Source organism: Aspergillus brasiliensis, assembly GCF_001889945.1.
Source record: "Aspergillus brasiliensis CBS 101740 unplaced genomic scaffold ASPBRscaffold_14, whole genome shotgun sequence".
NCBI lineage: Eukaryota > Fungi > Ascomycota > Eurotiomycetes > Eurotiales > Aspergillaceae > Aspergillus > Aspergillus brasiliensis.
This window is the reverse complement of record NW_027137455.1, coordinates 269267-295904: the sequence shown is the minus strand read 5'-3', so window position 1 is coordinate 295904 and position 26638 is coordinate 269267. Positions and strand designations below refer to the sequence as shown.

General features: G+C 51.4%; 10 protein-coding genes across 10 annotated transcripts; 5 read left to right on the top strand and 5 right to left on the bottom strand.

The window, feature by feature from the left end:
* Nucleotides 1–703: 703 nt before the first annotated feature.
* Nucleotides 704–2482, top strand: ASPBRDRAFT_660256 (isopenicillin N synthase family dioxygenase; the record flags this gene model as incomplete). Its single annotated transcript, XM_067628637.1, has 5 exons — nucleotides 704–841; nucleotides 920–1072; nucleotides 1136–1636; nucleotides 1712–1912; nucleotides 2003–2482. 5 exons carry the CDS (start codon nucleotides 704–706, stop codon nucleotides 2111–2113), a joined length of 1104 nt encoding a protein of 367 aa, XP_067475137.1. The 3' UTR covers nucleotides 2114–2482.
* ASPBRDRAFT_134739 (putative aldehyde dehydrogenase) lies at nucleotides 2170–3840 on the bottom strand (the record flags this gene model as incomplete). The annotated part of the gene is made up of 3 exons (XM_067618642.1): nucleotides 2170–2463; nucleotides 2522–3230; nucleotides 3293–3840. 3 exons carry the CDS (start codon nucleotides 3838–3840, stop codon nucleotides 2170–2172), a joined length of 1551 nt encoding a protein of 516 aa, XP_067475136.1.
* A 3472-nt stretch (nucleotides 3841–7312) lies between these two features.
* Nucleotides 7313–8493, top strand: ASPBRDRAFT_78115 (uncharacterized protein). Its single transcript, XM_067629396.1, has 3 exons — nucleotides 7313–7480; nucleotides 7537–8201; nucleotides 8256–8493. The coding sequence occupies exons 1-2, from the start codon at nucleotides 7387–7389 to the stop codon at nucleotides 8190–8192; spliced, it is 750 nt and encodes a 249-aa protein (XP_067475135.1). The 5' UTR covers nucleotides 7313–7386; the 3' UTR covers nucleotides 8193–8201; nucleotides 8256–8493.
* A 697-nt stretch (nucleotides 8494–9190) lies between these two features.
* Nucleotides 9191–10132, top strand: ASPBRDRAFT_58471 (uncharacterized protein; the record flags this gene model as incomplete). Its single annotated transcript, XM_067627899.1, has 2 exons — nucleotides 9191–9358; nucleotides 9410–10132. 2 exons carry the CDS (start codon nucleotides 9191–9193, stop codon nucleotides 10130–10132), a joined length of 891 nt encoding a protein of 296 aa, XP_067475134.1.
* Nucleotides 10133–10230: 98 nt separating this feature from the next.
* ASPBRDRAFT_134859 (YoaK family protein) lies at nucleotides 10231–11114 on the bottom strand (the record flags this gene model as incomplete). The annotated part of the gene is made up of 2 exons (XM_067618651.1): nucleotides 10231–10850; nucleotides 10985–11114. The coding sequence occupies 2 exons, from the start codon at nucleotides 11112–11114 to the stop codon at nucleotides 10231–10233; spliced, it is 750 nt and encodes a 249-aa protein (XP_067475133.1).
* A 2610-nt stretch (nucleotides 11115–13724) lies between these two features.
* Nucleotides 13725–15351, top strand: ASPBRDRAFT_78113 (isocitrate lyase/PEP mutase family protein). The gene is made up of 3 exons (XM_067629395.1): nucleotides 13725–14136; nucleotides 14225–14372; nucleotides 14499–15351. The coding sequence occupies exons 1-3, from the start codon at nucleotides 13882–13884 to the stop codon at nucleotides 15119–15121; spliced, it is 1026 nt and encodes a 341-aa protein (XP_067475132.1). The 5' UTR covers nucleotides 13725–13881; the 3' UTR covers nucleotides 15122–15351.
* Nucleotides 15352–16572: 1221 nt separating this feature from the next.
* Nucleotides 16573–17500, bottom strand: ASPBRDRAFT_134866 (nuclear transport factor 2 family protein; the record flags this gene model as incomplete). Its single annotated transcript, XM_067618654.1, is given in 4 exon segments — nucleotides 16573–17021; nucleotides 17102–17245; nucleotides 17260–17392; nucleotides 17405–17500. 4 exon segments carry the CDS (start codon nucleotides 17498–17500, stop codon nucleotides 16573–16575), a joined length of 822 nt encoding a protein of 273 aa, XP_067475131.1.
* A 3005-nt stretch (nucleotides 17501–20505) lies between these two features.
* On the top strand, nucleotides 20506–21782 carry ASPBRDRAFT_134464 (purine-nucleoside phosphorylase; the record flags this gene model as incomplete). The annotated part of the gene is made up of 2 exons (XM_067618611.1): nucleotides 20506–20658; nucleotides 20709–21782. 2 exons carry the CDS (start codon nucleotides 20506–20508, stop codon nucleotides 21780–21782), a joined length of 1227 nt encoding a protein of 408 aa, XP_067475130.1.
* A 146-nt stretch (nucleotides 21783–21928) lies between these two features.
* ASPBRDRAFT_68610 (SGNH/GDSL hydrolase family protein) lies at nucleotides 21929–23522 on the bottom strand (the record flags this gene model as incomplete). Its single annotated transcript, XM_067629003.1, has 4 exons — nucleotides 23339–23522; nucleotides 22833–23278; nucleotides 22617–22727; nucleotides 21929–22541 (listed from the first exon to the last, which is right to left on the bottom strand). The coding sequence occupies exons 1-4, from the start codon at nucleotides 23507–23509 to the stop codon at nucleotides 21929–21931; spliced, it is 1341 nt and encodes a 446-aa protein (XP_067475129.1). The 5' UTR covers nucleotides 23510–23522.
* Nucleotides 23523–23776: 254 nt separating this feature from the next.
* On the bottom strand, nucleotides 23777–25372 carry ASPBRDRAFT_134924 (carboxylesterase/lipase family protein; the record flags this gene model as incomplete). The annotated part of the gene is made up of 1 exon (XM_067618660.1): nucleotides 23777–25372. The coding sequence occupies one exon, from the start codon at nucleotides 25370–25372 to the stop codon at nucleotides 23777–23779; it is 1596 nt and encodes a 531-aa protein (XP_067475128.1).
* Between the last annotated feature and the right edge of the window lie 1266 nt (nucleotides 25373–26638).

Genomic DNA, 26638 nt, shown 5'->3' with positions numbered 1-26638 from the left:
CTATGGTAGATATGTGAAGCAGCTAATATATGATGTGCGTGGTCTAGGTGTGTCGATTGGGGGGTCATCATCAGTTGGGATGTTATCGGCAACCGGAGGCGAGGAAAACGTGCTGTTTGTGGCCCAGCCTTCGTACATGGCTAAAATCACGACGAATGAAGGATCGTAGCTTTGCTCTCATTTATCTCTAGCTAGAGGTCGTAGATGCAATACCCTCAATCCACATAATAGCCGAGGAGGTCTCTAGCGGTGCTCTGAACGAGTGTTGGCGTTGGAGGCACACCACTAGAATACTAAGGGGTCAGCACGATGGCAATACCGAGATTAAGATCCATATTCACCGTAATGTGTTCTCCTTTACTGCACTACTTAGCCACTTCCAGCCAGTAGAAATAGTGCAGGATCACCATGTGTAGGCGTAATATCTTCACCAATGAGAAGTTTCTCACCATTCCACACTTGCAATTCGACCCAGATTCCCCCTTCAGAAAGCTATTAGGCAAACAAATATTTGGACACTCACTGCCTATATCCTCTTCACATTGTATGCGATGTAGTATGTCAACAACCAGCTAGATCACGCCATCCGCAGTCAACAAGCACTTTATTACTCAGCGGCGACAATGGCATCCGTCCAATTCCCCTCACTTCCCCTCACCACCTCAACATCAACATTGCCATCGCCATCGCCATCACAGTCATAATGTCCGACTTCACTTCCGTCCCCATCATCGACTTTCAGCGTCTACAAGACCCAGCAACCAAAGCCGAAACCCTCGCCCAGCTCCGCGACGCCATCTTCCTCGTAGGATTTCTCTATCTCACCAACCATGGACTGGAAGTAAGCACCAGCAGCAGCAGCAGCCAAACACCACCAGCCCCAATATATTAGTGTATAACATACTAAAAACTCAACCAGTCCCTCACCCAACGCACCCACGCTGCACTCCCAGACCTCTTCTCCCTCGCACCTGAGACCAAAGAACAAACCAACATGATCAACTCGCCCTCCTTTCTCGGCTACACGCGACTCGGAGCCGAAACTACCGCACAGAAGACTGACATGCGAGAAGTATATCCCCAAACCCTAAGCTACAACACATACCCTACCTAACATAACATCAATCCAAATTAGCAATTCGACTTCGGCACCCCCAACCAGCCCAAGAATCATCAAACATCACCACCAATCTGGTCCCGTCTCGAAGAAGGCCAAAACCAATATCCTACCACCGCCACACAATCCCTCGTAGAAGAATACATCTCATCGTTCATCCCATTAAGCAACACCTTCCTCCAGTACGTCGCCGAATCGCTATCCCTCCCAGCAACAACCTTCGATACGTACCGAGGCGCAATGGATAGACTTAAGTTTATCAAGTACCCGCCTCAACATTCCTCCTCTGGAGAAAAGGAAGGGGAAGAGAAATCCCAAGGCGTAGGCCCCCATAAAGATTCCACCGGCCTATTCACCTTCCTCTCTCAAGATACCACGGGCGGATTACAAGTCCTCAATAAACGCGGTGACTGGATTGATGTTCCCCCTCTGGAGGATCCCGGTGCTTTAGTGGTGAATATTCAGCAGGGGTTTGAGGCGATTACGGGGGGTGTCTGTTCGGCGACGGTGCATAGGGTTGTTGTACGTTCCACTTATCCCTCCCTCGTTTCCCAAAGCGGGGTTATGAGTATGGCTAATCTGGTGATATTGCAGGCACCGAAAACCACAACGCGATATAGTATCCCTTTCTTTATGGGTATACGGATGGACTTGACGTTGGCGAATCTGCGCGAGTCAGCGAGACATATTGTGGAAAAGGTCCCCGTAGGGGAGGGAAAGTGGTCGGATGAGGATGAGATGAAGCGCAGGGCGGAGGATGTGCCGAGTGAGTTTCTTTCGGAGAAGTTTGCGTGTGTATGTTCCCCCCTCTTCTTTCACCAATACTGGTATAATATCGCTATGTGGAGAGGCATACTAATAATGGTTGGTATTGGTGCGTGTCAGTTCGGCGAAGCCTACCTCCGCAATCGAATCATCAGCCACCCCGACGTCGGGAGGAAATGGTATCCGGAGCTGTATGAGCGGTATTCGAATGATCCGTTTTATTTACATTGAATTATATCCTCGTGTCCTAAACATCATATTTGTATAAGACATACTATGTATGTGGCTTACAGCTTCGCCGCCGGAGGCAGAATATTATACTTAACCGCCTTAACCGTCGTCCATCCCTCCAAAGCCTCTTCGCCCATATCACGCCCGAATCCACTCTCTTTGACTCCTCCGAAGGGCATATTCGCCGCTAGCATTGCCCACGCGTTCACAGTAACCTGTCCGGACTCGATCCCTGCCGTGACGCGATGCGCGCGGTTCACATCATTCGTGAAGATGGCTGCGCTGAGCCCGTGCGCGGTGTCATTTGCCAAAGCGATGGCTTCTTCTTCGGTGTCGAAGGGAGCGATGCACTAGTTATTATCATTAGCATTCCACCCACCTTGTTTATAAAGAAGAAGGGAGACATACAGCAACCGGCCCAAAAATCTCCTCCTTCATCATCCTCTCCCCCTGACCCACATCGGCAAACGCAGTATTCTGCACAAAATAGCCCTTCTCCCCAATCCTCTCCCCCCCAAACAACACCCTCACCCCGTTCTTCTTCTTCCCTTCCTCCACATACCCCAATATCTTCTGCAACTGCGCCGCACTCGACACCGGTCCCTTGGTGGTCCGCTCATCCAACGGATCCCCGACGACGGGCTTCTCCTCCGCAGATAACCGCGCATACTCTTCCAGGAACTTATTATAGATGCCGCGCTGCACGTAGATCCTCGATCCCGCCGCACAAATCTGTCCATTATTGGCTGTGATTCCGATGCGCGTCCACAGCAACGCATTCGCTAGATCGCAGTCTGAGAAGACGATCGAGGGACCTTTACCGCCGAGTTCGAGGGAAACTCGCTTCAGATTGCTGGATGCCGAGGCGCGCAGGATGGCCCGCCCGGTGGCGGTGGAGCCGGTGAAGGAGAGTTTGCGGATCTGTGGGTGCAGGGATAATGCGTTGCCGGCTTGCGGGCCGTCGCCGGGCAGAATGGCGACGGTGCCGGCGGGGAAGCCGGCTTCGCGGATTAAGAGGGCGAGTTTTAGGGCGGAGAGAGGGGTGAGTTCGGAGGGTTTGATGAGGAGGCAGTTTCCGGTTGTTAGGGCTGGGGCGAGTTTCCAGATGGTTATCATTCTGTGATTGTGTTAGGTGGTTTGGTGGGATGGTGGTTAGGGTATGGTATGGGGAAGGCATACAGAGGCGCATTCCAGGGTACAATGGCGGCGCACACACCCAGTGGCTCCCGGAAGGTATACCCCACTCCGCCGTCGGGGAGATGCAGCGTCTTGCCGTCAATCTTGTCGGCCCAGCCGGCGTAGTAGCGGAGAGTGGAGATGGCTTGCGGCATGCTCATGCCCTTGCTGTCGGTGTAGAGCATTCCGCCTTCGAGGGCCTCGATGGAGGCGAAATCCTCCGCGTCGCGTTCGATCAGATCGGCGAGCTTGTGCAGGAGGGCGCCGCGGACGGCGCCCGGAGTGGCTTTCCATGCGGGGAGGGCTTGTGTGGCGCAGTGCACGGCGCGGTCGATGTCCGCCGGGCTGGCGGAGGAAACGGTTGCAAGTGGAGTGCCGGTGGAGGGATTCTCAATGGTAAGGGTCTCGTTGGTGGAGGCGGGGGTGAATTCATTGTTGATGAAAAGGCCGGTGGGGACTAATTGTGTTAGGAGTAGAGATTTAAATATGGGGTAGAGGGTAGTACCTTGGATCTGGCGGCCTTTGGCGCCGGTGAGGGTGACGGTAGCCATGTCTGTTGATATTTTCTTCTGTACAGTTGTGTCTGGCAGAAGCATGCATGCAACTGGCCTATAAGTAATAACCGGATTGACTTTCGGCAGTTCCGTCCCTCGGAACCATTCCGAGGGGTGATGCGGGGGATAGAGCGAGAATGGCAGGTGTCAGGTTGATCGTAATTGATAGACATTGACTAGCTACCTTGGCAGACATCTAGGGGCGGACGATATGGTCACTATCCCGCCCCTTTTTGATAGTGACATGTGTGATATGATACGATAATACAATTATAGCAGTTTGAATTACAGTGTAATTACCAATTCCCACGATATAACTAAAACATACTGTTGTAGAAATATTCTTTTCTACCACACATGTTTGTAATATAAATATATTATAATATATAGCCAAATAGAAATTCATATTCTAAAGGCCTGTTATATCTTCTCCGGTTGGTTGCTGACGTGTTGTGCCACTGACCATGTCTGTGTGTTTACCGCACCAGTAATCTTTTAGATCTTTCTCCTGATTTATCGTGCTAATGACTGTCACCATTTTCATTTCCAATTTGACCAGATCTACAAAGTCCGGCTGGTCTGTATATATCATAAATTATAGACTTAGTTTTTTATGTTGAGTAATCAGAGATACGGATGCTCAGTACCGTCCAAACATTATTGAATATGGATTCTAATACAAAAGTAAACGGGTACTGATAATAGCCGTAATTGCTGTCCACGATTATGGTTTCTCCCTTCAGATCTATCATATGGCACATCTTGACTGACATAGTACTGTACTCCAAGTTATCCCTCATCTACTATCCCAGGTGGCTGCAATCGTTGAGGATTCCTTATTCTCACCACCTACCGCAGACTGGCCCACACTCTCAGTGCTGAAACGATGGGAGACTTCTGTAGATATTCTTTGGGGTACACATAATCTGATCACAAGATTCCTGATATAAGAAGATGCTCCCTGAGAAACCATCACTTTATCGTATCCTGCTACCTCAATCATCAAACATGCGAAATTAAGTCTGGACCACCGCACATATAAGACCTAGTACAGATCCGGACATGATATACACGAGTGGCCGCGGCTTTCTTAGATCTAATGATGACACTAATAGCACCAGACCTGTCTGTTCTTGTCCAGGATAGAAGTATTAGCCAGTGATTAGTCCGGCTCCCGCATCCGAGAGCAACTCTGTTCTCAGCAACTTCGATTTTCTATGATTATGTTGTAGCCAAGATCTTTGCCACTTAGCCAATCGTTACATATGGGAAAGACGTAGGAAAATAGAGTCGGGAAGCTTGGCAGAGGTGGAGGGTACAGTGGTCAGCATACGAAATAGTAGAAGTTAATCCCGTCACAGAGGAACCTTTACCTGCGTTCCTGCGACTCGCCCACTATTGACGACACTACTCTACTTATCCGTTTGGTTCGTCAATCAACCGTGAGGGGAGAATCGTCAGTTGAAGCGAATGAACTGCTGTTGTATCAAGACAGGCTCAAACCTGATCGGCTAGCTTCCGGGGACTGGGTGGCCACTGCCCATATCTCTGGTAAAAGCGATGGGGATTGGCCTGAGCTTTGTTGGAAAGGCCAAGCCAGAATTAAGTTCTATGTTTGCCCTACACCGACACCGTGGTCATCTAGAACCGGGCCGGTCCAAGCTACGAGGAGTGGCACATGAAGAACATCGTATAGCTTAACTATGCGCCGGGTGACTACTCTCGATAGACTCTCCGCAAGGAATGAGAAGTTCCAAGGGATGCAAGGCTTGGAGGGCGGGGCGGATCAACAAGCTCATAGATGAAGAAGAAGACAAAGTTCTACCGAACGGAGGCCCGCCTTGGAACTAATGGGAACAAATGACGGATATATCACGAAGTGGGAGGTCTTGTCTAAGATGCTGAGATGGTACAGCGTGACAAGGGCCCAGGCCTAGTATTGATTCCCGTATTACAAGATTCAGCTCGCCGGTTGCGGCAATGCCTATAACAGACTACATATAGATTCCGACAATATTGTTTTGGGCGTGGTTGTTGCTTTGGACGTGGTTGTGGAGCGGAGCGGACTGTACTAAGTCTCCACTACAGTCATATTCCTGGTGCGCAAAGATGCGGTGAATGATGTTCTTCGAGACTATCAAGCCATGTAGAATTTCAATTTTGGCTTAACCGTGCAACTAATGCCACAGTGATCACCTGCTATAACTTAGAGATACAGATATTTATTTCTATACGCGGGTTGTATCTTCCTCCTGCGCCCTCCTCTGAAAGACAGCAGATTCGCCGCCTGAGAAGAACAATCGGGCTCGAATCAGTACTTGCTGGATCCGATGCTTGGCCAAGACCTACTTGGACGCCTCGTCCTGGCGGAAAAACCAGGCGCCTTGGCATCGAAATTTCACGAGGGCCTCGCCCTTGCTGTCCTGGAACCAAGTTAGACTGGTTCAGAGTCTTGGCTATATACCGAGTCTGAGCGGGAAATTCAACCGGCGAGCTATATCTGCGCGAAAAAGAGCCAGGGCTTGTCCGGTGGGGAAGTTTGGCTTGGCGGACCGAGTACCACTGAATGACGCCCCTGATAAGGCGAATATTGGCACTGAAATCAGCTTGAGAATAGTCCGAGTTTTACCTCATACTGAGCCTGCCATTGGAACATGACGTGGTTGTAGATTGGTCTAGAGCCGAGGTGTACTATCCTTGCCAGTATAACCGGCACCTCACCGTTCAAAATTTCCTGTTCAGCTGTATTCAGCCTCTAGTATCTACAAAGCTGCCTCTCCACACCCTCGAACCTTCCCTTTCAAGGTCACACCTCACATAGAGTCCGATCGGAGAAGACGAAAGGCCGTTGCTGGTTTCCCAACACCAAACTTCAAACTTATAAGGGCATTGTTCTCGGGACGGTCCCAACAAAGGCAAGTTGGGCGGGGCCGCATGAAGTAATATTAGCTTTAAGGTTTTTGCCGCCAGCAGATTCAGAGCGGAGATACGAAGCCGCTCTGGATCATATCACTGCAATGCAAGTGGCTGTAAGCTCTCTTAAGGCAGTAGGGCTGATGAATGACAGGTGCCCGCTCGACGAGCATCACCCCACTTACACGAATGTGTCTAGAATTTCTCCTGCTGGGTGGATTTCGTATCTTAGCTTCTTTTGGAACAAGAACTGCACCTGCCGACGTTCGATTAAGGGTCGATGCGGTCTTTCAAGATTAGGTTGTGGATGCCCATGGGGGAGGTATAATATTTCTTCTCACGGCCCATGGTTCGAACACCACACCCCACCTTCTTTATTGTTTAAGGGAAGCTTCTGATTCCGGAACTTTAATTTGCTATCTCTCCGTTCTAGATCGACTAGCCTTCATGCGCTGTTCATTGCTCGAAAATAAAGAGTCTTGATGGATCAATCTCATACTATAAATGTGAGAACGAATCCTGTCGAAATCCCAATTCCTCTTCACACGACAGCATCCTTGCATTCACGAGTCTCTCGCTCTTCATTTCGAAGATATCAGACGCGTATCAACTACTACACTACACATTAAGATGAAGGTCTTCTACACTCTGTTGGTTGCAGCCCTTGCTGGCTCCGTTACCGCTTCACCGGTAGCAGGTGGAGGATCGTACAAAGATGTTCAAGGTATACAAAGACACACTTCATTCGGCCTCCTCCTGTGTTGCTAAGGTCATCACTAGGTAATGATCATAGTTATGATGATGATCATCGATGCTTCCGGGTAGACCGCGACTGCAAGGATTGGGACTCTCGCGAATGCAGATGCCGTGATAACGATAAACACAATTACCGCCGGCAAACTGCCAGCATCACTGCAGCGCCAACATCAACTAGCAGCGCAAATGCTAACGCGAACACCAACGCGAACACCAACGCGAACACCAATGTGAATAGTAATAGCAATGCCAATACTAATACCAATGCCAATACCAACGTGGCCACCACTGCCCCTACATCGACATCGACTACAAGTCAGACCACGAGCACCTCGACTTCCACCTCCACTTCCACTGCCAGCCAGGCAACTAATACCAACACTAACACTAACACTAACACCAACACCAACACCAACGTGAACGTCAATAACAATGTCAATACCAACATCAATAACATCAACAATGCGGCCCCCGCGAGCGGTGGTGGCTCGACCACAAGCGGAGTCGGCGGCGGCAGTGGCAACCCCTTTGATTATCGGTGCCACGGACAGTGGTGTCCCAACTACTTTCCCGGTTGTGAGATCTGGGACTGGGACCACTGCACGTGTGGCGGCCGCTTCTGTATCAATTACGATACTAACTGCCGCAACTGGGACTGGGATGCCTGCTCGTGCAGATAAATACCCAAGGTAGGCTTCTAGATTATCAGCTTGCTGATAGTTACTAACAAGATTAAAATCCAGGGAAGCCTCATGGCTAGTGGTGGAAGGGGAAGGAAAAAGTTCGTTCGCGTTGATGTTATTTCCATACCGTCAAAAAAGGCTCGGGCTTCGGACTGAGGTTGCATAATCTTAATATCTACATGATCGTGGGTACAACACCCTCGATTAATGATTATAAGGGTTCAACACCCTTTCTGCTTACTACTCTGTGAAAAATGTTCATGTACCTAGGCAGAATGTTATTCAATGGAGTTATTGCTTTTTCCTATCACTGATTACGGACTAGAGGGGCTAGCAGCCAGGCCATCTAGCTTTGTAAGGATTGGTTGCTGAGAGTGTGTGAAAAATACTATATGTGGAGGCAGTAATATTAGTTGGCCAACCACGCTTTAAAATATCTCTCACTGCGCAAGATCCCTCGACTAACTACGGGATGATAGTCTGCAGCAGTCATCGTATTCGGTAAGATTTAGTGTCCGGGTGCCGCGGAATCACAGCGCACACAGCAAGTGGGCAGTCTGTGCTGACTGGCTGATGCCGTAGCACACCCACGTAGTCGCTTACCCTATAGGGCTTATCGGTGGGGATATTGGGGTGTCGCAACTCGCAGGATGACTCTTATTGCATGACATTATTGGTGGGTCAGCTCGTGAGCTTGCTTCCATCAGCCTGACTCCCGTGCAGAGATATCAGTCAGCCGTCTGTCTATCTCCCCATGTAACGTGCTTGTCCGACATACTCAGTAGGAGAGAATACGATAATTGTAGCTACGGTGCAGAACTGGGATCAATACTGATGCCTAGATGCATGAAGATCGAGTACTCGTTTCGTCCGATATATATAGTTCATGCTTGATGCCTATTACACTGCCACAATGACGGCTGCTATTATTCCTCACTAAGTAATACTTCCAGTAGATCTGTGTCTAAAGTCAGACTATATTCATTGCAGTCACCATGTATCTACTATTATACTCCCTGCACATCCTCACATTGATCCCCTTGACTACCAGCTACACCGTTGACCAACTCTGGGCCCTGACCACCCATTTCTGGGATAACTTCCTCTACCCAGCCAACACGGCCCATATCAACCCCAACGACACCTCCATCTTCTCCGACAATGTACCTGCATCTATCCCTACACATAGTACCTATCCTAAAAAATATGTCCAGGTCCACGGCCGCGTCGACGTCACCCGCACCTTCACGAACCGCGACCTCAACAACGAATACATCTTCGGCCTGTTCTCCCAACCCGGCGACACGCACCCGAGCATCTTCGGCGTCCCCATCGCCTACAACCTCACCCAATTTGCCGCGACCTCCAACACCGTCGCCTCGACCGCCGTCCTCACCTTCAACATCAGCACCTTCGACCTGATCATCCCGGGGGTCATCACCGCATGGTTCGAATTCAACTCCCTCGGACAAATCACCCAATACGACGCCGTATTCCGCTGGTTAGACTGGCTGTTCGTGCAGATTCTCCACGCCGCGGGACGGAAGTTCCACACGAGCAATAATGACACGGAAACTCGGAACAGAGTGGCGGATTTATTTGCGAGGACGATCTGTCAGACCGAGGAGGAGTATTGTCTAGGTAGCAATCGGCAGTATGCGTCACCGCAGGAGTGTTATAGGTTTTTGACGAGGAGAATCCGCTTTGGACAGCCGTGGGAGATGGGGCGGAATACGTTGTTGTGTCGGGAGGTGCATGAGAATATGGTGCGGTTGAATCCGGATGTGCATTGTGCGCATATTGGGCCCTCCGGGGGAGAGTATTGTGTGGATGATCAGAGTTACGAGGAGGTGGTGATGGAGCGGTATTTTGGGAGTTCGTGGGTGGTGGAGAATTTGGCGCCGATGAATGTGTGGGTGGAAAGCAGAACGGTCTAATTTTTAATTGATGGCTATGAAGCAGAACGAGTATATATCAAGGTGGAAAGAAAGAGAGAAATAAAGACGAAAAAGGGGAGGGGAATGAGAGCTATCTATTATTTGGTGTGCCAGAAAGACAAAGCCACCGACATGAAGAACTTCAGCCCAGCGATAATCCACAGCGCGGCCCAAATGTTGCCCGTGGCTTTGCTGATCCATCCACCGGCGATGGCGCCCACCAGTGTCAGGATGAAGGCGATGACCCGACGGTCGCGCTTCTCATTGCGCAGCAGGAACAGCTTGGGGTCCATCATCAGATCGCAGAGCAAACTGGTGATGACCACGGTCGGCACCTCGTTGTAGCCCAGCACGCGACTGGCGACGGTCTGGCCGGCGGACTGCATACTGAGCAGGACGATGACGGCCTCTTGGCTCCAGTGGGTGATGTACGTGGAGGAGTGAGCGTCGGCGAGGTCCCCGGCGATGACATGGCTTTGCGAGAGGGCCGCAGCGATGATGACGAGCACGACTTGCAGCAAGAAACACACGACGAGGGTGCCGCGGCGTTTGGGACCGAGAAAGTTGTTGATGCGGGAGAAGATGAAGCTGCCGATCGCATAACAGCCGATGGCCGTCAAGGAGCGCGCCCAGTCGTACGGTCGGCTATCCTGCTGGGAGGCGCCCAACCCCACGAAGATGGTGTTGCCCGTTTGCATGGACACGAAGGTATTGTAGGCTGTGATGGTCAGTATTCATAATGGATTATGATGATTAATGATGATTAATGATGATTTATGATGAATTATGGGGAATAATGGGGTAAGGAGAAGAAAGTAGAGGGAAGTGGAGGGAGAGAGAGAAGTGACTCACCATTGTACATGGTACTATCCAACAATCCCGAACAGAAACAACACGCCAGCAATAACAGGTCCGCATATTTCACATTGATCTCAGCCCTAACATAGCTCACCATGGGGCTGGCACCTTTACCGTCCTCCATGATGGCGACGCGGAGTCAGATGGCTGCTACACTCAGAAAGGGAGAAGCAGAAACAAAGCGAGCCCAAGCTGATGCAGAAACCACAGCAGAAAAAGCAACCAGAAAGTATCAATCGTATCCGGCGTTGGTTTCTCTCTCTCAATCTGCGCGATCGGAGCAGGAAAGAAGCGGAAAAACAGCAGGCTGACAGACGCGTGGAAATGAAGAGCTTCGCCAGCTTTAAGACCACCGCAAGCCGTGGGCCTCGCGTGGGCCGCCGACCCTCTTTGCAAACCTTTTTTTTTTCTTTTTCATTCCAAGGCCAGGCCGCCATCACTCTCTTCTCCTAATTCCTAAGTCAGTAACTAATTCCACAAACCCCCAACTTTCTACCGATCGCCCAGATGGGCCAAGCCGGGCGAATACGGAGCCGGGGTCGGGCTTGGGCTGATTCCCTACAGCACTAGACGCTCACTAAGGGACTATCCGCCAGTCGACTCGACCCTCGCCAAGTCAGCCCCGACTATCATTGCCTGTCTGTTCGGTGTCCTCTCGGACTCTGCTGGTCATCCACTAACTAGACTAACTAACTAACTAATTAACTTGACTTCTGACGAGATACTACGTTGAATCCCCAACTGGTTTCCGCCCCGCCAATCGGCTGACTTGCGCCTCACCTCTCTCTTTCTGTTGCTGCTCTCTTTCTCTCTTACCCTCCCTCCCTCCCTCCCCCCTATACTCCTCCCGGTCTAGTCCGGTCCTGTCTATCGATTAACCCTCGGTGCTAATCTGCAGCTCCAAAAGCCGTGGCGGTTGATTTTTCCTCGCTGCATCCGATCTGCTAGACCAGGACCAAGTCGGACTGCTGTCGGACCCGCGTCGTCAGTTTCACCATGCGGCACCATCCAGTCGGGTCCGAAATGTTCCTCAGCTATCCTCTGGCCTTTCCTCTTCCGGGGGTTCATGGGTTACACACCAGGGCTGGATCACCGCACTGACCGGAGAGTAAGAATTCTAGGCTTGGAGTACCTTCTAGGCAACATGCAGAGAGACAAGACCTTCCAAGACCGACAAGTAACCCCCTCATCTACGACCTAAGAAATCACTAGACAAGCGCAAGAGCCAGACCGTGACGAACAAACCGGGGCTGGACTCGACACTATTGTATCTCCAGGATGAAATTCTCTTTCCCCAGAGGATGCCAAGATACTTGGCTCTGCAACATGCAGCAACAGGGACGCACTTAATGTCGGCGATGAGAGTCCGCACTGCAGCTGCTGGCCCAGGTCGTGTCTTCTCCATCGGCTTCTCCGTCGGTTGATCAGCCATACACCATTCCCTATCTCATCATCACTACCACACACCATCTCCCCCTCTCTCTCACCTCATCCCGCGATAAGTCCCGGGAAGCCAATGCGCTCCGGTTTCTCCGCCATTCAGCAGGCGTGGCGAGAAACCCACCTTGCCGCCGGCTATCCCCCCCAACAGTGAACTCCGTGTGTGTGTGGAATGCCGTTTTAACTTCCGGCGCATCAGCCGAGCCCTGGCAGTCTATCGGTGCAGATCTGCTCTCTCTCTCGCGGCCAAGCGCCAATCACGCCTGATTCATCCCTATTTGCTCGTCCAGCTGGCGAACTCCGGAGGTTGATTGCTCACTCGCACTCGGTTGGTCACCAAACTTTCCCCTCCCTTCATCCCCTTCACATAGCTGCTTGGCTAGGCTACTGTCTTTCAGCTGGGTGAAGAACAACAACAACAACGGGCCCCGTGCGTGATGAGCAAAAGCATCTGACATGCAGCCACTGCACTATACTGGAGCCCGCGGCTACCGAGGAACTCGTGCTCGTGTGCCACCGCATCGAGTTTGATTGATGCATCTGGTCTGGTCCATGCAGTATCGGCGTGGCCTAAAGTACGGACCAAATGTGTCTGTCTGACTTCATCCCACACTTCCACCACAACCCCTCCCTTCAGCTTTCCCCTGTTCTGGCCCAATCAGGAAATCAGCCTAGACAATCCATCTGGATCATACCAGCGCCTAATCTGAAACTACGCGCGGCATTATGTCTCTCTTCCTCCGTAACTCCCCTCGCAGTGGCGGGCCCAGCCAGCCATCGTTGCTAGATCTACCGATTTACTGGCCATTAGCCAAGAGGGGTGGGAAAATAAAAACCAAATTGCGAACAATAATAATAATACCATTTAACAAAATAATAATAATAATAATACCAAAAGAGGCAAGGAGGGAGCTTATCGTGGCCCCTGCTGCATTGCATTCGGACATTTTTCGACTTGTCACAGGCACAAATCATAGTCCACCGATGGGCGTCGATTGTCCTGTTTTTTCCTTTCTTTTCTCGGCGGCTGGGATGGGGGATGGTGTGGCCAAGAAAATAATGAATGAATGGTAAATGGTTCGTTCACCGGAGTTAGGGTGTACGTGCGTGCGTGCGTGTGTGTGTGTTGACGATGATTTCTCGGCCAGGCCAAGGAGTTGCGTTGCAATCCCTACAGCCACAAGGAGGGGGAGAATGTTGCAGATAGACAGGGTGTAAGAACATGGAAAAAAGAAAATAATACAATTCTGAAAATGATCTTCTCAGGTAATGAAATGAATATTAGTTATGGGATGAGCGGGATGATCTTCTCCCGACACGTCTATATAAGCTGGTCATCTTCTGGCCCTTCCTTCTATTCTTCTCTCATCATTCTCAAATAACCTTCTTCACTCTTATTTATCTCTCTCTACCTTCTGGGATAACTCTCCATCTTATAAATACTCCTCGCAATGAAAGTTGATACCCCCGATTCTGCTTCCACCATCAGCATGACCAACACCATCACCATCACCGTAGAGCAGGACGGTATCTATGAGATCAACGGCGCCCGTCAAGAGCCCGTGGTCAACCTGAACATGGTGACCGGTGCGAGCAAGTTGCGCAAGCAGCTTCGCGAGTCCGATGAGTTGATTGTGTGTCCGGGTGTGTATGATGGATTGTCGGCGCGGATTGCTATCAACATGGGCTTTAAGGGGATGTACATGGTACGTTCCCTTCTTCACACTACTACTTCCTTCCCCACAAAGCTACAAATCTCAACAATCCGATACTAATGGGAAATTACTGGGGTAGACTGGCGCCGGCACTACTGCATCCAGACTCGGCATGGCCGATCTGGGTCTAGCCCACATCTACGACATGAAGACCAACGCGGAGATGATTGCGAACCTGGACCCGTATGGACCTCCACTGATTGCCGATATGGACACTGGTTACGGAGGTGAGATCCCATCCCCATCCCCATCCCCATGCCAAGAAGATGAAGATGAAGATCATAAATGATCTACACCCGCAAACAAGCAAAAACAACAATATTAGATCCACACTAACTGAAAGTAAAATATAGGCCCCCTAATGGTCGCCCGCTCCGTCCAACAATACATCCAAGCCGGCGTGGCAGGATTCCACATCGAAGACCAAATCCAAAACAAGCGCTGCGGCCATCTAGCGGGCAAGCGCGTCGTCAGCCTGGAAGAATACCTGACGCGCCTGCGCGCCGCCAAGCTCACCAAGGACCGATTGCGCAGCGACATCGTGCTGATTGCGCGGACGGACGCGCTCCAGCAGCACGGCTACGACGAGTGCATTCGCCGACTCAAGGCGGCCCGCGATCTGGGCGCCGATGTTGGTCTGCTCGAGGGATTCACCAGTAAGGAGATGGCGAGGCGGTGTGTGCAGGATCTGGCGCCGTGGCCGCTGCTGTTGAATATGGTGGAGAATGGGGCCGGGCCGGTGATTTCCGTGGATGAGGCCAAGGAGATGGGCTTCCGCATTATGATCTTCTCGTTTGCGTGCATTACCCCGGCGTATATGGGAATTACGGCGGCGTTGGAGCGGCTCAAGAAGGATGGGGTGGTCGGGTTGCCCGAGGGGATGGGTCCGAAGAAGTTGTTTGAGGTTTGTGGGTTGATGGATTCGGTGAGGGTTGATACGGAAGCTGGTGGTGATGGGTTTGCTAATGGTGTTTAATTTCTCTTTTCCTTTTCTTATGGTGTTTTTACAAATTCCCTTTGTTGTTCATTATGTGTTGCATTTCGATTTCCCCTTCTGGTATCTAATTTTGTGCTGTGGATTGGATGATGGGGATGAGAAGGGAAGGTATTTTCGGGTTCAAGTGAACGAAATAGGAGGGCTGTGTCTGGTAAAGTGGGGAACGATATCCTTAACTGGTTATACATATCAAAGCGTGTGCGTGGTACATATACTATGATACTATGATACTATATATACTACATACTACCAAGAAGGGAAATGGAAATTGAGTTAGACTCACCCACTACGGAGTAGTTGACAGGTAACATGTTTGTGACTGATAGAGTAATCCTACGCAGTACGGAGTAGTATACTATCTTACGACATGTGACTTGAATTATCCCTCCCATCACAATAACAATCATATTATAATATGGTTGGTTGCCTTATATGGTACATAGATATTAGTATAGTATCCTAACTACGCAGTTTGTTTCATCACGCCTGGAAACCTTAACAACTATCATAATATTCTCAGTAAGCATAAGGTATTCGCCCTACAGGGAAACGAAATATTCTAGACCCTTATAGAACACCCTGATCGACAGCATACTTACCCAATAAAGTAAGTGGTCTCTACTAGTAGTCTACCCTCTAAGCAGAGGTATTGGAGTAGTAACTAAGTAAGCAGAAATAAGAAAGAATAATAATTAAGTAGTAGTATTATCTAGTTAGTAGCTACTGCATGCATGATCACGGAGTCGCCGTGCAGGGTAGAAAAAATAATAATAATAATAAAAAAGAAAGGAAAAGTTGTGCGTGGATGCTCAGCTAGCTGCAACTCTGCACTGCAGTCTGCACACTGCCACACTGCTCGCCCTACAAAAGAAAACATGCTTGTCTCCACTGCTCGTAGTGACCTAGGGCCAATAAAACATGCATCTACTATCTATTGGTCCCCACTGGTTAGGTAGCCTTGTAGACTATCTAGTACTCCGTACAGGGGGTTTTAGGACCCTTGTCGATCTTAGTTTCTATTTTCTTTTATTCTTTTGTGTGGTGTTGTGTTGGGCGGAGTTTCTTTTGCTGTGAGCGACAAGGGGAAGGAATATTATTACTCATGAATTGATTATGTTATGTATTGATGAACACGGATGATCTACGTGGAACTTCATGTCAAGTCTTAACTAGTTGATTCAAACTCCGTCGTGTCTGATGTCAGCCAGCCACATTGACACATCCTCACACATCCACGCAAGCAACAAACAGTTGAAAGGATATTCAACCCCTGAATGGGAAACAATCACCGAAATAAGCAGAGTAATAAAAAATGTAACAAGAAAAGAATATCCATCAGCAGACTACATCAAAACAAATCATGATTCGTTGACTTCCATCCCCTACTCTTACTGCCTCTCTCTGCCTCTCCCCCCTGCATTTGAATCAGATTACAATAATGTCTCCTGATGCACCACAATCCGCCACTCGCCATCACTCCCCTGACTCCATGTCGTCGACCCGGTGCCCCGGAACGTCTCTTCGCCGCGCCGCGCATTGATCTTATATGTGACGGACCCAGCCATCAGGTCGATGACGATCACACGCACCTCCTGCAGCTCGTACTCTTCGAAATGATGGAAGGGGGGCTTCAGCGCCTCGCTGATGGACGGCTTCGAATGCAGGTGCAGCACCTCGCGCTTCGGGAACAGCAAGTTGGCTTCTTCGTTACACATCTTTTTGATTTCGGGCCCCGGATCGGCTGAGGTGAGGGCCGTCCAGAGACGACGCTCCTTGGCGAGGAGGTCTTCGCGGATGCGTTCGTGAATGGAGCCGACCATTTTCGGTGATTCCGAGATGAGCTGGATTTGTTGTTTCTCTGGATCGGACTTTGTGGTTCCTGAATTAGACTTTTGGTGGGTGGCTACTGTTGGATTAGTTAAGGATATCTCACTGATCGTGGTGGTGAGGTAAGCTCACCTGGAGTGAGCCGGTCAGGGGTATTTCGTCTATGGAGGATCCTAACGGTGGCAGAACAAATTTGCGATGCAGGGTACAGACGCGATGTGATGCGATGCAAGGCCAGCAGAGGAAAAGGGAAGGGATAGAAAAGCAAAAGGAAGGCTGTAACTATAAACTTGACCAAGTTGAAGAGGGACAGCGGCGGGTGACGTCACAATCCCACCCCACGTGGATGACGTCGTTTCCCGATGACATCGGCCAGTTGACTCTTTTTAGCTTCACGTCTGGCTTGATTCTTCTCATTATTCTCTATATGAATACGACTCTGGATACAGCAGACGCGGACTCATTTCCCGCGATCGGCAGGCGCACGGGAGCATCTCGCAGCTGACGATGACGCGGCTTTCTCGACTGCATCTGACACCTCTGGTACAGCTGCTGCCTATGGCTGCATTTCCATTTCCCATTTAGACAGAGGACCCTTTGTCCACTTGCAGATGCTGCAGTCGCACCTCGCATCCAGCGTAATCTTCAGCAATGAAATGTGATCGCATGGAGCGGCTCTCTCAGGGTTTCCTCTCACGGACAAGACCGGTCGGTGTGACGAAGTCACCAAGCTGACGTTGACCATTACGCGGATTTCCTCGTCGATTCACACAGTGACACACATCATCTGGGATATATAACTGTTGTGTCTTTGAGCTGTCAGTGAAGTGAATGTAAAGTGTCCGAAAAGGAGGATGGCTGCGGTTGTGCCGATGACCATAGCATCCCTCTCACCCGAGACAATCATCCCTCACTAACGTTCCGACTCTCTCTCGGCAGCCCGACAGCTTCAGCTCCATGATCGACCGTGACCTGCCACTCCGCTCCGAGGTCGTACAAGGCCGTTGAGTCTGCTGTCGCCAAGCATATGACACTGCGTTGGATCGGCCAAGGCAGCCACGGCAAGGGAGGCCAATGTATTTGCAGCAGCAGTGCAGCCATCCCCGCCGAGGCCGTTGCTGGTGATGAGATCGTCGGAGATCTGACCGCGCAATGTGAGATCCCCTACTGTCCACGTCAGCGTGCTTGCATCGGACTTGTATGGAGCAAGGGGATGCAGTCCGGATAACTTCCCCTCGACCGAAACCGTCGAAAAGATATTCATCACTCTTATTATGTGGAGAGACCGCGGCGAGTCAGTGACGCGAACTAAGTTTAGAGCCAGCTTTAACTTCAATAACCTTGCAGCCGTCCGGTAAGATCCCTAGAAGATCACAGTCTTCTAGAACCATCCCTGTCTGGTCAGTGGGTCGGTCAATGGACCCTGAGATTAACCAAAGTGGTATGACGGTCGCGAGTGGGCAAGGGATGATGCATTCCTGCGAGTCAGTACTCCGTAGGTGGTCATTCTGAAATCACGTGAATATAGACCAACGTTTCCACCGGTGACAGGCGCCAACTGGCTGCCAGTTGATTTCCAGGATGCTTGGCTGGATTGCTTGTTCACAATGGTGGTGATCAGCATATATCCGGAAATCACCCGAGTGGCATGATGGAAAGGAATGGAGTGATGACCGACCAACGAGAACTGTCTATTTGAGAATCCATTGGGTGTATCAATGGTGATTGGATCAAACAAGGGCGACGCGAAGAATCTACTAGTAATGTAAGTACTCAGTAGACTTAGAGACTGGCATCCCCTTGCAGTTACATACTACTATTTACATCGAAGATGATTGATGTCTCCGTCCCCGCTATTCAGGTATATATCCAGTTATGGAACTCGCATAAGGAGTCTGAGCGCGAATGTAGTAAGAAGGGAGTCCGCGGACATTGTATTGCTAGCAGGAAGGGCATTGCTCCCAGGAAGGGCATTGCTCCCAGGAAGGGCGTGATGTTTATACCCGCGGCAACATTCAATATCAGAACGGTTTTCCAAACAGTACGAAGTAGTAGATTGGCATGTCGTTCCCTACCATAGTATTTTAGAGTTTGTAGTAGTGGTGTTGGTGGTGGTATTCATGATATTCTCCCACAATGTCTTGCTCCCATGTGAGCAAGTGTTGGTCCGATAGCACGGGGCCACCGCGATAAGTATCGGACAGGAACGGAGAAATTTCTGATTGATGGTGATGCTTGTAGTATTAGCTAAACTTCAAGAAATGAGACCCTTTTCACTGTAGCCGTGTACTAGATAAATCATTGATACTGAATGGTTGTTGATTACTTTGAGTTGTTAAGTTATTCATGGTACATCCTCCATATACCACTAGTAGTACCTCCAAGATATATATTTCTACTACCACTGATAATACTCGTAGGTATTAGAAGGGCAACACTGCTCAGCAGGACGGAGACAACAATATGAATTCACCCCGGATATAATATCTCCCATCCATTAGTAACTAGTCTCTCTAAGCAGTACGCCCTACGGCATTTGAAGGGAACGGTGGAGGTGGGGGTGGTGATGATGCGACTTTTCTTCAGCTGGCCCTCATCACTCCGGAGCACCCTCAGTAGTCAGTGTATCCTATCTCCGCCTAATACCATCCATTTTCTGTCCATCGGGATTTGACATTCAGCTTCTGATGTAGATTAAAGAATCAGCTGCGACTGAAGACTGCACGATGGCCACACATCTGCAGATTTGGAGCAATTCCTGGGTGCAGCGATGGAAGCGTCGAGAATTGTGGAGGAGTCCACCGGATTTCCTTCTCTCTAGTCTCTCCTAGGCTACTAGTGGCAGTTGATAGGCCGGTGAGCGATAAGGCAATCTAAGTTAATTAATTGCGCGATATTGCTTCAGCTTGCTGCGATGGTTATCGGCCGGCGTTCTCCGCTTATCTCTCCGCTATCTGCGATGTGTTTACGTTGGTTGCTAAGTTGCTTGGTTCCTGCGTTAGTGCTTGGCTCCGTCCCGCGGTGCCACGGGGTCATCTCCAGGAACAGGAAAGGGATCCCTCTATCTCCTGTACGGAGTAGTGATGTATGTCATGTTCTAGTTGAGTGATGATCTTCCAGATACTCGACAGCTAGAAAAAAAATATTAGTATCTCCTCAGCTAAATCGCGTCCCATTCTTCAGCTTCAGCTCAGTGGAGCCAGCACTAACTCACCACCGCAGCAACTGGCTCGGTTCGTACGGAATGGACTGCCGATCATTGGCTTTCTGGCAGGCACCAATGCGACCCTCTCCGCTTCGTGCTGCAAATCCTTCCTAATCTGCCCGTCTCCCGGGCAGATTTTTTCAACAAGGTGGACATTTTAGCACGCGACGGTGGGTCGAACTAAACCACACCACCAATGGCCGAATCCCGATAGCGACACTGTTGATACGGGCAATGCGAAGAAAAAACGACTTCGATTGCAAGCTATAAAGGCAGGTCTTCCCAGCTGAAATTCCACTACCCAGCCATTGCACAACCCTCATCGCACACCATGCAGCTCCTTCAATCCGTGTCCACGGGCCTGCTGCTCGCCAGCAGCTGTCTGTCCTCCTTGGCGGCGGCTCGCTCCGTCCCCGCGCCCAAGAGCATCGCGGCGCGTCAATCCACCGAGAAGATCGCTCCCAAGGTCTTCATTGTGTCCATGGTATTTCCTCTCCCCCAAGTGTTATATGCTCTTATGTCTAACAAATACAGTTTGAACCCGAAGCTGCCATCTGGTGGGGTATTCCTGAATTCAATGTGCTCGAGCACAACATCACCATCCCCGGAGCCTCTCCGCTCTTCCCGGACGTGCACTGCACCGCAGACCACAACATCTGCCAGCTGGTCACCGGTGAAGCCGAGATCAACGCCGCCGTGACCGTCTCCTCCATCATCTTCAACCCCACCTTCGACCTGACCAACACCTACTTCCTCATCGCCGGTATCGCCGGTGTCAACCCCGAACTCACCACCATCTGCAGTGTCACCCTGGCTCGCTACGCCGTCCAAGTCGCCCTGCAGTACGAGATCGACATCCGCGAAATGCCCCCCAACGCCACCACCGGCTACTTCCCCCAGGGTTCCGAGTACCCCTGGCAATACCCCGGCAGCATCTACGGCACCGAGGTCTTCGAGGTCAACGACAACCTGCGCCAGCTGGCCGCTGCTTTCGCCAGCAAGGCCACTCTCGCCGACAGTGATGCCGCCAAGGCCTACCGCGCGCACTACAACACCTCCGACGGCATCTACGCCGCCGGTGCGGCTGCCCCTGCCGTCGTCCAGTGCGATGTCGCCACCAGCGATGTCTACTACAGCGGCAACATCCTCGGCGACACCTTCGCCAACACCACAAAGGTCCTCACCAACGGCACCGGTAACTACTGCGCTTCGGCCCAGGAGGACAACGCCACCCTCGAGGCCATGGTCCGCGCCGCCAAGGCCAAGCTCGTCGACTTCTCCCGGATCATTGTCATGCGCACTGCCTCTGACTTCGACCGCCCGTACCCGGGCGAGTCGGCCCGCGAGAACCTCCTCTACGCGTCTACCGGTGCGTATGAGCCCTCGGTCCAGAACATCTACAACGCCGGTGTCAAGATCGTCGAGGGGATCATTAGCGAGTGGAACTCCACTTTCGCCGCTGGTATCACCCCGAGCAACTACATCGGTGATATCTTCGGTACCCTGGGTGGAACCCCGGACTTTGGTCCGTATACCTCGGCCGCTGAGGCGGGTGTTGCCCTGAAGCGTCGTAGCATGCCCCGTCGTCGCAGTCTGCGGGGATACTAAACTCTTCTCTCCGTAGGAGTGAAGCAGTTCCAGATGTATGAGTATGAGAGCACGAGTATGTGTATGTGTATGTGAATGAACCATAATAATACTAGTTAGTAGTAGTGGATGAGCCAATGACATTATTCCACCTACCCACAATTCATCTAATCCAGTAAACTCACAGGAAAACCCCTAGCCATCGCCTCATACCCTTTAGGATTCAAATGCAAATGATCCCCACTATCAAACTCCTCTTTCAACAAATCCGGCTGCTCCTCCCTCCTAACCACTTTATCAAAATCAACCACCCCATCGAACCCAACCCCAACCCCAATCCCCCTTTCGGATGATGATTCCTCTCGTATCCACGCATTCACCCTCTGCCTCGTCCTCTCCCTCTCAGAATCACTATACGATTGCACAACAGATGAATTCCCCGGTGTTCCAAACGGTGTAATCGTCGCTCCGATCACCTTGATCCCCGCAGCGTGCAATCTCGTGATGATTTGTCGGTAGGACATGATGATTCTGTCTCCGATGATTTTTTGGGAGGTGGGATCGGTAGGTGCGGTGCCGATGTCGTTCACTCCCTCGAAGAGGATTGTGTGCGTTATGCGCGAGTGGGAGAGGATGTCCCGGTCGATCCGCGATAAGGTGTTGGGGCCGAGGGAGTCGTGGAGGAGGCGGTTGCCGCCGGCGGCTTGGTTGAGGAGGGATAGTGTGCTGGTGCTGGTTTGGGGGTTGGTGTGGAGGTACGGGAGGAGGAGGTCGGGCCAGCTATATCATTTCATTTAATTTATTTCATTGGATTCGGTGCTAGTAAGCAGGAAGGGGAAGGAAGATGGTACTTACCGATTATTTGCATTCGTATCGCTCCCTCGTCCATCTGTTATACTATCACCTAGGATTGCGCATCCGTGGTAGGTATCAGGCAGGAGGGCTTCGATGGTCGAGATGAAGTACCTATCCCCATTCATCCACTTGTATTAGTTGATTCGTCAAGTATACTCTACCCCCTCAATAGAGGTAGATAGAGGAAATGGATATAAGAAAAGGGAATGGATATACCAATGCTCCACCCCAACTACATCCTCCCCATCCTCCCCCTTGAGGGTATCCACACCAACCATATCCCCAAACCCCATCCACGACGTCGTCCGACTCCCCGGATGGGAGGTAATATCCGTCCCGTTCTGTCCATTCTCCAAGTACAAGTCCACTGTGAGTGTCGTCCCCGCCTGCTGGGGCAGAGTTATCGGATCTGAGACGATGAGACTCCCTGCTGGGACGAGGATCGAGGTATCACCGTCGAAGGATAGTGGCGTGGTGGTGTCAGGGATGATGGAGGCACTGCCGAGGGTGTTGTTGGGGGGCAGGGAGATGGCTACCGAGGTGATGGGGAGGTCGGTCGTGCCAAAGGCGTTGGAGAGACGCAGGCGGATGGTGTGGGCGGGTTGGGTGAGGCGGAGGGTTTGGCGGAGGGTGGTGTTGGGGAAGATTGCAGGGGTGGAGTTCTATTATTCCACTGATGTGTTAAGTACTTGGATTGGTAGGTAGAGGGTGGAGGTACGTACGAATGGGGCTGGGGGGAGGTTGGCGGGTTCGGTGAGTTGGGGCATCGTGGTCCAGATGTCGACCCAGTGGGATTGAGATGATTGAAGTTGGGAAGAGGGGAGGGGCGTAGATAGGATAGGTAGAGTTAGTGAGAGGAGGAGGATGAGGTTGTATAGGTTGTGACGGGCCATGGTGTCGATGGCACTCAGCAAGGGGATATTATCAGTAAAATCACTTTAGATCTTAGCTAGGCATTCGAGCTTAGGAGCAGTTCGAGAGCGGAGCTATATACAGACATCTACCGGCTAAATGGCTAATCAGGATGATCGGCCACAATGCGGGGAAGCATATCAGGCAATTTGCGTCTTGTTGCGATACTACACACTATGTACGGGAGCATGGCTATTTACAGACGGCTATATACAGACAGCTACGTACAAACACATAGTTCAGGGGCTTTAGTATGTCTGCAGCGTCTCGAACCACTCCTCAAACAACTTCACCTTGGCATCCGATGCAGTCGGGATCTCTCCCCATCCATTGCCCACATGCTGCACTTTAGCATCATCCCCCGTGGCCGGCCACTGGACCAGAGATCCTCCATTGGGATTGCCCGTCTTGATAAAGTTGGCCCAGTACTGGTTCATCTTCCGGGCGATCGAGTAGTCGGCCGCCGTCCACGGCAGGTCCGTGCCATACAGGTTGTTCAGCACATAGTTGATCTCCGATTCGTGGTACGCGCCCTGGTCCATACCGGGCGGAGCGTGGTCCCAGAAGTAGGTATACACCGGGCTGGTGCGCGCCGTCGCCCAGAGCTGCGCCCACAGCCAAGTGCCCACCTTGGACCGATCAGTCCACTGCGAGTTGTAGGCGCCCGGGGCTGCCCGCGTCGTGTTTCCGGGGTACAGCGCCAGGAAGCGAGAGAGCCAGGGCTCGCTGAACGTCTCGTTCATGTCGGCGAGGTACTCGGACACCGTGAGGTTCAGGCCGTAGCTGGCCCCGCTCTCATCCTTGGTGTTGCCGGTCATGACGGGCACATCCTGCGCCAGACCCTTGATGAGCGTGTTGTAGTAGGTGTCGGGCATGGCGTAGTAGTCCAGAGTGGCGCCGAAGCTCCATTCGCTGGTGCTGCCGAACGTTCCGCCCGTGACGATCAGATCGTCCATGGGCAATTCGCGCATCTCCGCGATGGAGCTGCAGTTCAAGCTGGCCATGAAGCGTTCGCCCTGGGCCAGCTGATCCTCCAACGTACTGTAGCCTTCGGCCAGACTGGTGCAGAGGGGATCGTGCGGATCGCGCACTCCACTCTCAATAATGGCGCCGACGATCAGACCCTTGGTCAGGGGGCTGTTGAGAATGTGCTGGGTGGCCGCGGATCCGGCGGACTGGCCCATGACGGTGATGTGCTCAGGATCGCCACCAAACGCGGCGATGTTCTCATGGATCCACTTCAGCGCGGCAAATTGGTCCAGCATGCCCCAGTTGCCGGAGCTGTTGGATCCTGTCACCTGGTAGAACTCCTCCGACAGCTCCGGGTGTGCCAACCAGCCGAAGGAGCCGGTGCGGTAGTTGTAGTTCACGTAGACAATCCCCTGGTCGGCCATGCCGCCACCGTCGAAGAGGGCATCGGCCGCCGTGGACAGGGCCGGGTAGCTCCACATCACCACTGGGAGTTTGGCGTCGGTCGAGTTGGCCGGACTCCAGATGTTGAGGTTCAAGCAGTCCTCGTCGATGGTATACTCGGAGCTTCCTTGGGTGGCAGATGGGCAAACGTTGCCAAAAGTCTTCGCATCGCGGGTGCCGTTCCATGCGCTCACCGGCTGGGGCGCTTTCCAGCGGTTCTGCCCGCCGGTGGTGGCGGCAAAGGGAATGTTCTTCCAAACGGTGATGTCCTTCCAATGGGTCAGGTTGCCGGCGGGCTCGCTAGTGAAGGCCGGGTAGCCTTGAACTCCACCATATTGCGTTTCGATGACAGTATCATAGAGCGCTGCATTGGCCCCAGCTAGGAAGGGTATGAGTGTGGCGAGAGTGAGCGCACGACGTGACTGATTCATCCTGTCAAATGCAAATGTAGAATCAATGGAAGTCAGATGGTAGGATAATGATTGGCATACTTCAGGAGACAGACAGCATTTAAATAGATGCTGTGAGGTGTCCGAGAATCAACCCCTAACGATGCTGCTACGTGCCTTGCATCTTCACGGATATTTGCGCCGAGGGTACGCGGCCCATCCCATCATCGTGAGGATCATTGCTATGCCCGGCTCTCTGACGATCTCTCGGACGAAATAACGCAAAATAGATTGACTTAGAACCGTGGTAAAACGCCTGCCCTGCGGAAATAAGGTAGGGATGCTCGATGCGCGGCCCATCATTGGGTCCCGCTTAAGAAAAACTCCGCAGGTCGGAGATCGGGGGCCGGAGCTAAATATGAAGAAGTTTATTTCCGATGGGTATGAGTACAGACATCAGACTTGCAATGGCATGTTCTGCACGTACAATCTTTGATGGTATCTCGGAGCGACGCGTAATCCCTTTACTTTAATCAATTGCGGGCCGGTTGCTACCCAGGTATGATGGGTTTTGAACGACAATTGGTTTAAGCCCGTAAGTGCCCCGTCGGTTGATTTCATCCGAGAGTTCTTAAATTGATATGAAACACTACTACCAGGCATTCCCATCTCGCCATCCAAGATACCGTGTTGTGAGTCTAGGCAATTCGGGAGCTTTTGACTTCCCGCGTTCACTTTCACCTCTAGGATCTCCATACGTTAATCGTCTTCATTCAACATAGAGCAATCAGCCCGCGTATGCTCGATGTCAGCGAATACTTCACTCTCTCACCATAATTCAGTGCTATATTCCTGGCATGAGGTAGCATGGTACAATGCGACTTTCCCGGAACTCAAACGTGTCGATTGTCACAACTGGCCACGAAGTGCTAGTATACTCTTTAGCTTCGGAAATGATAAGTGACGTCCAGCACAAGGCGAGTTCCGGCTCAGTGTGTTGAGTGGCCGGTTGCGCATGTACCCCACAACGACAGATTCAAAGGGTCATTCAGATTCAATTGGTCAGTGGCCTTGTCATCCAATGGCCCGCTGCTTGTATGCGGCTCAAGGATGACACAGTACGGCCTTGAGAACCAACCACTGGCGCCCTAAAAGAAACCTTGAGGATTTAAGAAATATTCAAGGAACTCAGAATGACTTCTAAAAGGCTGCACCGAGCGGGAGCTTTTCCAGCCGCGGGAGGGCCCGAGCCCCCGCCCACAAACACTCATCACTCAAGTGACCATCAGCTTCTCGGTAGGGGATTTT